General features: G+C 39.5%; 1 protein-coding gene across 2 annotated transcripts in view; it reads left to right on the top strand.

The window, feature by feature from the left end:
* Nucleotides 1-12048, top strand: part of ARHGAP10 (Rho GTPase activating protein 10) — a 140003-nt gene that overhangs the window by 99727 nt on the left and 28228 nt on the right. For both annotated transcript variants that reach the window (XM_039698429.1, XM_039698428.1), the window contains one exon: nucleotides 4462-4612. In XM_039698429.1, coding sequence (XP_039554363.1) covers nucleotides 4462-4612 — 151 coding nt within the window. The remainder of the gene's footprint in view (nucleotides 1-4461; nucleotides 4613-12048) is intronic.

The raw sequence follows: 12048 nt of genomic DNA, 5'->3' as shown, positions 1-12048 counted from the left end.
GACATAGATGCATGTTCTAGGTGCTTGGTGATAGGGGTTTTTTCTTTAAACAAAACCATGGCACTGCTTTAAGCTGATTTCTTGTAAGTTTATCTTCATTAGCTCTATTACTAAGCCTCCAGTTTTTTGTCCCCTCTTTTTCATCCCACTCTGTCCTTGCTGTTTGCTTCCCACTGATTTTTAGAGGAAATTTTAATTACCCCAGTGAAACAAAGCAGACAGAGATGACCTGATGTCTGGGTCTTTTCCTAAAGTAATTCCTGGCAAACATACTGAAATTCATTAATTAGTTCTGCTTGAGACCAGAACGAACAGATCAGTATTTCTTGTAGCAGCAGAATCTAATCTACATTTCCATGTACAGCTATACATCTAGTCATAAACTTGTGGAATAAGCCAAGGTAAATCCTCCCAGCCGTGGGTTTTTTTAGTATCTAAAATCGGCTCTCGTAAGAGCTCAGGATCTACAGTCCAACACTGTTGTTGCAGATTAAGGGGAATCTGGCAAAATTGCTTGGGCTGCTGCCATGTGGATCTGCTGGTAGAATACAGTACGATAATATGTTGAATTTGGCTCATTACTCAGAAGAAATGCTGCCATAGACACTGTGGGACACAGATTTAGGAATTGGAATGGTTCTGTGTGGGGATGATCTTGGGCTCACTGCTCTAGACAGAGCTGTTATTAGTGCTGTATGCTCGAGATGGTTTGTGGTTTGTTTAGGCTTGTAAAATATCCATTTTATACTCCTACATAGAGAGAGAAATAGGTCAGAGTTACTAGAGTTTTAAACTGATCCACCAGAGTTTCATCTTTTTTGTTGTAACTTTTACACTGCAAGTTCGGAGATTCATCCTCTGGTTTATTCAGTGTGCACTTTGAAATTTTGCTTTCATATAAGATCAGACCTAAAGAACCATTTACATAGTGGACTAACTGAGACTGACTAACAGAGGGATTTGTTGCAGGATTAAAATTTTGAGTGCTACATATATTAGTCTTCTCCCAAATGTAAATTGTTACACTTAACTTCAGAGTTTACTCCCAGGTAGTTCAATAGCAGGATGCCAGAGCTTTTGAGAAGTAAGTTGTAGAGAACTGATAATCTATAAATCTCATGCAGTTTGACCACAGTGTCAAAAACTGTGTTAACATTGGACATGACTGTGAAATCTTTAAACTTTGAGGCTGGCTTAGTATATTTTTATCACTTCTAGAATGATGTAATTCAATGAGCATACCTCACTCTTGTCTTTATTACAGGAATTAGTCTAAGCTGTGGTGAATTCTGCAGTCCAAATGAGTGGTAGTGGTAGATCTGACCTTCAGGAGGTGTGGTTTTTTTGAGTAGCAAAACAATCATCACTTCAATAGCACACTCCAATCTGTTCTTCCTTGAGAGAGTTTCCCTCCGACTGGATATGTGTGATTGCCTTGCCGTGCATTTGATAGCAGCTGCTTGTAGTGCAGGACAGTACTCTTAAACTTGCTCACCTGTGGTTCCATGCTGACTTGCTTTGGTGCAAGTCAGCCAGCACACAGCGCTGCTGGGGCCATTTCAGGTGCTCATATTGTCTGTGTGATGTTGAATTCAGTCCTCTGTGTGCATGCACTGGGCTTCTGACAACAAGTCACTCACAGCTGGCATCTTTTATTAGCCATGAAACATTTATCTTCAGTGATGCTTAAATAGTTAATAAGGTTAGAAGCAAATTTGAATAAAACCAAAACCAACTTTTCTCCCCACAGCTTAAATAAAGCAGCTCTCCATCCCCTCATTCTCAGGCAGACCTAGCAGTGCTTCTGTCAGTGCAGCAGACAAATATCCAAGCCATGATGAAACACATTTGTCCATTTAAGTGAAAATAAAGCAAGAAATATGCTGTATGTGCAATTCTGAAGGCAGAGGTTGATGTTCTTGCTTTTCAGATGCCTCTCCTTTGCAAAACTGTAGTATGAGCTGAGGCTTTGGCCTACTACAGAAAGAGATTGCTGCTGCTGAAAAATGTCTAGTTAGGGCTGGGCTGGATTTTATTTTCTTACTAAAAAGACATAAAAAGATAGCAAAGTAGAGATGAACACAACTATGAACTGCTTGAAAGAGCAAAAAAGTCCTTTTGTCTTTTGCCTTTGTGACTCCTAATTTCTCATTATAATAGTTTTGGAAGAGTATATTGCAATATTTGTGAGAGACAAAAAAAAACAAACCACTGAAGAAATTCACTGCCACCTGTGCAAGTCACCTAGAAGCATACAAGAAAGCTCATCTCTTATGAAGTGCTCCTGGGAAATACTTGTTCTTCTCACCATCACTAATTTCAGCAGAGATCAGTGGATAAGGCTGTAGAAATAAACACAGCTGTGGAACGTGGCATAGTAAACAACATGCTGAAACCTCTTGGCAGAGAGCTGTTTGCCAGGGAGCCCAAATGCAATGCTTAGTCCATGGACAAGATGGCATTTCAATTTTTGGTACCTTTGAATTTTTCAGAAGCAAATATTTATCCCTAAACCTGCTCAATCCAGCCTTGTATTTACACATAAGGGGGCAGTGTGGTACTGTCAGCCAAGTGCCGTGGAGGTGCGCATTAGATTTCACTATTATATATTGCATCATGTTTTAAGAAATGGCTTTAGAACTCTGAGCACAACTAGAGCTTTGTCACAGCCTGAGAGTGCTGCTCTGTCTGTACTGGGGAGAACCAGGTTGGACAGCTTCCTCTCTTCTTTGTAAACATTTTGTTTTTAGAGACGTGCTGTTTTGGCGCTCTCTCGTAGTCCCTTGTTCATAGGCATGTGAAGGAGGGGGGAGAGTTTTCCTAATGCTGGGATGGGGAACTTTAAATTAGAGCATTTTTAGCTCCCCCATGGCAACATTCACTTACTGGAAAGGAAGGTAATGTTTCCATTGAAGCTTTCTGTGCACACCATACATGGGCTTCTGGCCCACTGCTGCCCAGTTTTGGGACTATGATAATTTCTCCACTGTTTTCATGGAATATGTCCTTTCTTGATTATTTTGTACCAGCGCAGTCTTTCACCGGCCAATACAAAAGTGATGATTAAATGGCTGCAAGTCAATGCATACATGGGATCTTGGGTCATCTTTTTTCTACACTTTAATATTCAGGGTTAGCAGGCCAGGATATGATGACATTTAGGGTCTCTAGAACTTTTAACGTGGTGTTTTGAGTGCCTTACTACAGGATGCTTATGGCATTATTTCTCACCTGTCTGGCTTTTAGTGTCATACTGCACCTAACACATGATGTTATTATCCAAAAATGTGTTATCTGTGTTGTCCCTTTATAGTTTCTGCATGAATTTCTACTTTATAAAAAGTAGAAATCTATAAAAAGCTTCCCCTTAAATATTGATTACAGCTCTCCTCTGCCACTTGTCCTTATAGTAAATATTATAAAGTTGCAGAGCACAAGAACATCATACACTGTTTCATTACATCTTGTTATATCACTGTGTTGCATTGCTGTGAGGTGCTGTACAAACAGGAGTTTTCTTACACAGCTCCTGTTTGTGTTTTCCTTTATCTGCTGCTTTGTCTTTGCTGAAATACATATGAAGCCAAGTTGTTAATGCCATGATCACTTGTAGAAGGCTGCTGGTAAACTGCATGCCAGTACACTGATAATTTCTAGTAGTAAATCAGCACTGTTAGACTGTCCCTTTCGTGTGACAGTTAAAGTGCTGTCAGGTACAGGGAATCTATGCTGTTGGTTAATTCAGAGAGAAATGACGTGGTGTTCTGTGGGGAGTGGTGATGTGCTGATGGTTGTGACTCAAAAGATAAAATTATGACAGCAAATGCAATCCTTTTTATATGCATATTTGTGAATGTCAGTATTTAATATAAAATTGTCTCAATGTTAATAGTTAACAGAATAAATTCTCACGTAGTTTGTTACTATGGTATTTCTCCCTAAAAACCCCTGCCCACAAAATTTTCCCCTTGCTTTCTTCAAGAGTGTGGTGTTTCTTTAATTAAAGTGACTGATATAATGATATCACAAACTTTGAAAATTAAAATGGGTATTCTGGAAAAATTACAGGTTCTAGCTAAAGCTATAGAGCATTTTGGTTACTGGTTCCTAAGTTAGTGTCTTTCATTTTCTCCTTCCCCTTCATCCTAGCTGGTAAGTGTGGCTGCAAATGTTTTGTGTTTGAATTAACTGATTGGCAGCTTGGTTAATGCGTAGATAGTGCTATTGGTTACTTCCATATTATATTTATTTATTTATTTATTTATTTATTTATTTATTTATTTTTAAAGCACTCATTAAAAACCCACAGCATACTCCCAAACTTGAAGGAATGGATTTTTTGGCTCCTGTCTCCTTTGAATGAAATCCAAAACAAATGTTGTTTGATAATGGTTTACAGTTGCATTGCACAGGTTGCTCTTCATGATAAATAATTAACACCCTTTGTGTTCTTGATTGCAGATTTTCAAAACCCTGCCTGATGCTACTTTCCCTGAGCCAATCTCTATGTCAGTATCTCCTCCAAATGCCCCACCAAGGCAGTCAAGAAGACAAGGACAGCGTATTAAGAGGCCTCTGGCTGTTTACAATCTCTGCCTGGAGTTGGATGATGGTAAGATGTTAGTAATAATTTCAGTCCTAGCATCAGATGGGCTGTGTATCCTGTCTCCAGGAGGTGTTTTCATTTCATGTTTCATTTGTATACATGTGTGGATGCACATGCACACTGGTTTAATTGCTTTGGAACATGCAAAGAAGCAAGGAGAGCTGCAGAGAGGGGCCAGCAGGGAGTACTGTCCTGTGACTTAGGTTTAAAAGTAGGACGGACTGTCTTAAATATGCTTTTCTCCTCTAAAAAAGAAGCAGCTCCTCTTTCTTTGGGGAAATCTCTTTGACCTCTACTGAAGATTACACAGCCATAAGATAAATGGAGAGAGAACTAAAATTAAAGCAAATCTTTTATGAGAAGAGCTAATGCACTTTACAGTTAAATTCATCTGGATTAAAGGCTCAGGTCACCACCGCACTGGAGAATACCACTACTTCACTTGAATCTTTAATACCTTGCTGTAACTAGCAGTAAATACTTGTCAACTTGCCTTACCACTGAAAAGCAATGAAAAAAAAAAAAAGAGTCTTCCTTTTGTGCAGTAGCAACATACAGTGAGGCAGAGGGTGTATAATAACATCTGATGAATCCTGACTGTTGGCCAGAGCCATAATCATTTTCCTGAAATTTCATTGCTTGGGGGTAGGTACAGTACTGAGGAGGCAAGTCAGGGCTCATTTTGTGTTACAGTTTTTCTCCACCCTATTCCTTTTCTCTTTCCTAATGTTTTTTGCCAATTGTCTTTTCACATGAAGAGCCATGGGATCAGGGTACAAAGTTCAGTTACAGCAAGTGAAAGTAAACAGGAAGGTTTTGGAATCATGCAGTAGTAAGAGATTCACTGGTGAACTGTCACTAAATTAGTGGTTAACAGTGGTTGGTTTCATAAGGCAAGAACACAAATACCTACAACAGCTGTTAAATGCAGCTTTTAGAAACAAACTCAGGACTGTTTATAGTTTCAAAGCCAGTTTTGCAGAGAGTCAGCAAGAAATTCAGCATTCCTGCCATCAGATTTGAATCACCAGAGAGATACGAAATCTGGGTCTGTCTTGCATCAAATGTGAAACTAAATGCCTTGACTAGAAGATGTTTAGGGGTATCTGCTTCAAAAGCTTAAGATGTGTTAATTTGAATAATATGCTCCCAAAAGCTACGAAAGCTCTTGAGCTACATCTGCAATAATAAGTTTATCCTCATCTGAAAAACAAAGCTAAACTGAAGCCACTCACAGAGCTGTTCACATCTGATTTTGAACGTGAATCCTAGCAGGATTCAAGAAGTACCACAGCTTCTCAAACTCCATGGAGTAAGGTTTGCACTGAGGAGTTGACTTTGACCCAAACACTGCAGACAAAAAGCACTTGGTGGTTTATTTTATTTTATTTTGAGGGCCAAAAATACAGTGTTACTGTTGAAAACTGTTATAAAGAGTGTATTTTGCCTAAATGCAGTCCATATTCTTGTCTAATTTGGGCATCTTGGCAAAGAGCTGGGGTGTTAAAGGCTGTAATAGTTACAATTCATGCAGAACCTTGGTGCTTATCTGGGAGTTGTAGTGGGCTGAACTGCAGAACTGCCTAAATACATCATGGTACATATTAAACCCATAGCGAAGGCTGCAGGTGAATTTTAGGTGGGATCTGGCAATAACATTTCCCCTTGCAACTGCTGAAAAAATACCTTCTGTGGTCTGTAAAGCCACTCCCAAAGGTAGCAGGATCCTCAGGCTGTTGGTGGCTGCTGGCCCCATGCTCCTGGCTCTTCTCCTTGTTCAGCCAGCCCGCTGTGCCAGGGCAGTGGGCAGTGGTTGGGACAATGGCTCTTGGGCATGTGTGCCACGCACATGCAGCGCTGCAGTGCCTCCAGCCCAGCTGTGTCACTGCACGCTCTGAGCCACTGCCCCAGTGGCTGCAGGCTGTGTGGATCAGCCAGGCTCATGAATTATCTAGTCCCTGAGTAGAGCTCAGTGCCTCCAAATACACTGCGTGGCCTTCAGTTGCTTTCTTCTTTGCAGAGGGGGTGAAGGAATAGAAGTGAGCCTGGGCTTCATTCCATATTTACCTAGTTTCTTGGCTAACAAATGCATGTTTTATAACTGCTCTTTGGAAGATTTTATCCTGTGTGTGTTTTTAACAGGAAATTAAACATTAAACCCCTTCCCTCCCCCCCGCCCCCCCCTTATTCACAATGGCATGAGTTAAGCACCAGGCACAAGCCAGTGTTTTGTATTTCCTGGATATGGCAAAATTATCATAATCTTCTTTTAAACAAGCAGCTGATACATATTTATATGTAAATATATTTGTAGACAAATATATCTCTAAAGTTATGGTAATTGTATATAAATATTCTCTATGTCTTGAAACTAGAACTATGTCGGAGACAAAATCTCTCTGTGCTGGAAAACTTCTTGAGTGTGTTTCTTTTAGGATTGTTATGCAAACCAGGAAATTGTTAGAAAAGCGGAAACAAGTCTTTAGCTATCAGCTGCTCCAGGGAGTTAACAGGCTTCAGAATCCACTGCTTGAATTGGAAATGCAGGGTTCAGGCCAGGTTTCTTTTTAAAAGCACGTTTGCAGTCGAGAAGCTTCTTGACTGCACAGAAAATGTATGCAGCAACCACCCAGAAAGGGCTGTAAGATATATAAATATTGATAGATACAATAACTGAAGAACACACACTGTGTTTGATATAAATCTTTATTTTGCCTTCTAGTAATTAGCTGTACTGAATTCTGATAGTGCATAGATTTTCCTTCCTTGTACATGGCAATTAGATGATTAAACCTATTTGCAAACAATTCAAGGATTATGTTTACTACCATGAGGATCTTTGTTTCCTGAAAGACCAACTTAAGTCACAGATGATGCTGTCTGTTTTTCTTTCAACTTCTTTCTTCTTTGCTCTGTGGTAAGCCAGTTACTAAATTTTCCCTCTGAAGTTTTTTGACATCCTAGTTTCTTAAGTAGAACTGGACCTAATGGGGAACTGTGAGTTACTTTCATATATGGCCTAGACCCAAAGTTTTTGTTTCAGCAAAATGCAGATTTGTCTGAGATTTACATTAGGACCATTTTCAGAATTTTCTAGCCTTCTAAATGAAGATTTGGGATTTGTTTTTTGGTGATAGGTTTGTTTGTTTTGGTTTGGTTTTGTTTATTTAATGGCTTTTTAAATTTTATTTTGTTGGTTTTGGTTTTTTAGTCTATGGAAATTGCTTTCTTCTTTCCCCCTCACTTATCTGAATGAACTTTATAATGAATAGCAGTGCAGAAACTCCTGTTACTTATAGTCTCAGCTATGTAGAAATGCCTTTTCATTGCCTCTGTCTCTCTATGCAGACAGGGAAAGACTGTTAGCTAGAACTGGGAGTTGTTTATCCTGTTCTAAGCATGTCATTGGCTCTTTATTTTCCATTTGGGCAGTCAGTATATATCAGAGGAGATTGCTGTTTACATTTCTCCTAGAGGGCAATGCAGATTTAAAATCTTGTTCCCCTACAATTTTATTTAAATTTTAATGTATCTTTCTTGTCTTGTAGCAAATGCAACAGGTTTGGGATTTCTCTTGTTTGTTTGTTGCCTTCTTTTTCTTGTTTTTTTCCGTGCCAGAGACTTAGAGATTGTTAAACAATTTTTGCAGGGCCGTTAGAGCAATATAGGAAGAAAAATCCTTTGTAAGGTAGGCAGTGTAATGCAGTCCATTCAGGATGAGCAGAGAATCAGCACAAGTTGCATAAGTCACACCTGGAGTCAAGAAATGGGTCGTGCGTAGCACTTTGTCCAACTACAGAACAACTTGTTTTCTAAACAAACCAGAATATACACCTCAAGCCACAGGGCCTGCTGATGCCTTATTCTGTTTGAATACTCTCTAGGTGCCAAAATTTCTCCTTGGCACATATGTGGACATAGCACATTAGTGTCAAAGGGGGGCTGCATTGTTCTTTTCTAGAGCATTTGTGTCCTATCCCCCCACTCTGGGATCATATGGGCTGTTTTTGATAGCCTGCTGCTGCTGTGAATTAAATACTGTTTTATAGTGGTTTAGAAAACAGATTCTTCTGCAGAATTTGAAAAGAACTAGAAATTAGAACTGCTACTTAACCATTCAAAACTTCGTGCTAACTTATATTGCCCTTTGAAGTATTTCCGGACACATAGTTATGAATGGTATGTTAGTGTTGAACAGAAGTAGCTGGTCTTGATTTTTTTGTGGGGATTGGAGTGAGACAGTGTCTTAATTTGGGTGATAAATTAATTTGCACGAATTACTGTGTCATTCAATTAAATTACACTATCAGAGTAAAATGTGATATGTGTAATGGCTACATAGCAATATTCCCTCTCCCTGCTCTCTCCCCCATCCCTGCCTGCCCCAAATACAAGTAAAAAATCATAAACTTCATTTGGAATTATGGAACAGAAAACCTGGATGTTAGAGGAAGCCTTGGACTTATAATGAGACTGGTCTTCAGGGCTGAAACAGCCCAGAACTGCAAGGTTGCAGGTGTGAAACCTGGCCTTGAACTCTTTCTATTTCTGAATTTGCTGCTTGGAAGTGTTTCTGTAACCTGGCACATAGTAGGGGAAATGGAAAGAAAAGCAGCTACATAGGCATATCAAAAAGCCATAAGGCCCTGCAACACTTGCTTACAAAGCTATTGTTAACAGCTGAGCAGAACACAGCTATGCTGTCACAAAATAAGTGCACCAATGTTAGTCATGAGGGGAAGATCAGGATGACTGCTGTTTGCCGTGTGGAATTTCAGACAGTTTGTATTTCATCTTGCTGCAAGAGTAGCTCCTGCGATTCTATGTGATTCATCACAGCTTTTCCCACCTGATGGCTCCGAGTAGGTTGTGTGCTGTACAAAGTTAAAAGTCTTTTTGAGCTACTGCCAGTGAAGGTAAAGCTTTTTCTTATGTGATTGTGGGTCCTACTTTCCTATCAGAAAGTTGACTTCTGCTTGGAGTGCTTTGCGTCCACAGAAGATACTTTTTTGCCTTTTTTTTCTTTTTAAGAGATACAGAATAATTTTGGTCCATACTTTGCATGCACAATATACATTATCTGTTCATTTTATCCCTGTGAGTAATCTTTTTACTACCGGCTACTTGCTGCACTGCTAGCAAAAATCAAATTTGTGTCATGATGTAGTAAACATCTCCTGACTTTTACATCTCGTTGAATGAGGTGTACCAGATCTTCATGGCTGGTGTGAGAATTGCCTTAGTTTCATTGCCAGTGCTTGTCTGTTTTCAGTCTATGAAATCTAGAGGCTGTAGAAATGTTCAAAGTAAACAATCCACGTGTTCACACACATGCATACAACAGGAGTCAGGGGGCAGGGAAAGGGAACTTGAATAGACTTAAAACTAGAATCTGAATTGAAAGAAGGAATGGCAAGTTCAGGAGAATGGGTCAGTCTTTCCTTGAGGCCAGACATTATTAAAAATCTCTGACCTCCTGTAATAATCTTTCATCTCTAATTCTCTACCTTCTGCACACAGACATACAGGGGAAGATAATGCTGTAAGAAGGCCAATTTGGCATGCTAAAAGCCATTAATCCCAGGCATGGAAGTCACTGACATATCTTTACTACATGCCAGCTGTGCCCTGGCCAACCTTTACTGGTAAAAGTAAATTCTTTCACCCAGCACACAAGAGTGTAAGTAGAACAAAGACTTCAGCTCTTCAGTCACCTTCCTATGGATGAGAACATGCATTGCACTGAATTAGGGGTTTCCTCACATGTTCTTGCTTCTCTTCACTGGTGACAAGAATAGCAGTGATCTTGCAGGGGAGAAATGTTTATAAGGCTGATATGCAAGTTAGAAAATATTCCTCTTGTTTTGCTCCCACTCCATCAGTGTTTTTCATTCAGTCAGAAAAGAATGTCTTCTTGTTTGCCCATTAGCTTCTGGAAGTCTTTGTCCTATTTGCTCTTCTTTTTCTCTATAATTTTCTGTTTTCTTCTTTTGAAAGTTGCACTTGGTGCAAGGTGAATTACATTGCTGTCACTTCTTTCCTTCCCAGCTGTTTTTGTGACTTGCTGAACCAACAGGGAGATTGAAGGTGTTCTTAGGGGAGATCAACAAACCTGTCACCTGGATGTTCAATTGAAACAACTGACAAAACTTCCCCTAAGGCCTGCTTATCTTGTTTTCAGTAGTTTTTTTAACAAGCCATACCTATCCTGCTTGATCCATTCCTCTACTGAAGTCACTGTTATGGCAAAAGGAGAGAGGTGAACAAAATGAGGAAGGAGGCACAGCCAAGTGTCAGCAGCACACTGAAAATATTTCAGAGTGGCTTTCTTGTGAGAGACCCATCAGATACACAGTGTGGTAGCAGTTAGTCCTTGTCATTGGCCAGGTTGTGGAATTATTGGTGAGAAACTTATTTTAAGAAGTCATAGAAAGTGACTGCAAGTAAATCAAACTTAATAGCAAGAGAAAAGGAGACAATAGCACAATATTATCCCTGTTTGACAGCTCAGGGAAAGAACTTTTGAACACCTCACCTTTTGAAGGTGGAAGCACCCTTACAGACACATCTTCCAGCTTATTGGTGCCTCAATTGCCAGCCAAACAGAAAAGGAAATGGAATAATATTTTCATTGACTTGGAGTTTTTGATGTTGTTTAAGAAGTGCTTCTGACTTAGGGAACTTTTAGGTCTGGTGATTGTACCCCTTCTTGATCTGCTCTGGTTTTTCAGAGTTCTCATGGATTAGACTAGAACTGTTCCCCTGTATGTTTCAGTACAAACCTGGACCATAGCTTAATGTTGCCTGGACTGGTGGAAACCCAAACTCAGTGCTACCAAAAAAACTATGGAAGCAGTGGGACAGTCTGTTTATCTTACTATTTGTCAGGATTTTCAGGAAGTAGCTTCAGTTCATCATTGCATTTTTCAGCCATGAAATTGGATGGCATCTGGCCAGGCTGGTAAGGCTGGAGATCGTGTGTGGTTTCCTGCCAAGCCAGCTCTGGTAAAAATGAGTAATTGTTGAGTTTAGATACTGCTCTTATTATCGTGGTGTACACAAATCAAAAGAGGAACCCCTCTGCAGGCTTGTATGTGATTTCTGTTGTTTCAAAATTCAATTATGTGATATAATTAATATCCCAACATTGTATCTGTGACTGTCTTGAACTGTTTTTCCACAACTTGAGCGATAAATGTGGATTCTTTACCCATTTTAGTTTTAGCTTGCTCAGTGAAAGGCTATGTGTCTTTTGGATTTTATTGATGTAAAATAATTTGAGCAGGATTTCTTCTGATTTTGAAAGATGGCCTGCAGTAAGGGGGATATTAATTGAAATAATTGCTTAATTCGTACAGGTTAATTGTTTAATGATACCAGGTAAGTGTATCTCTAGAAAGATGCTTGTTAAAAATTAAACTTCGCATTTTAAAAACGGACAA

This window comes from Passer montanus, unplaced genomic scaffold (assembly GCF_014805655.1).
Source record: "Passer montanus isolate IOZ18808 unplaced genomic scaffold, ASM1480565v1 scaffold125, whole genome shotgun sequence".
Lineage (NCBI taxonomy): Eukaryota > Metazoa > Chordata > Aves > Passeriformes > Passeridae > Passer > Passer montanus.
Note: the sequence above shows the minus strand (reverse complement) of the source record. Positions and strands in the feature narration are given on the sequence as shown.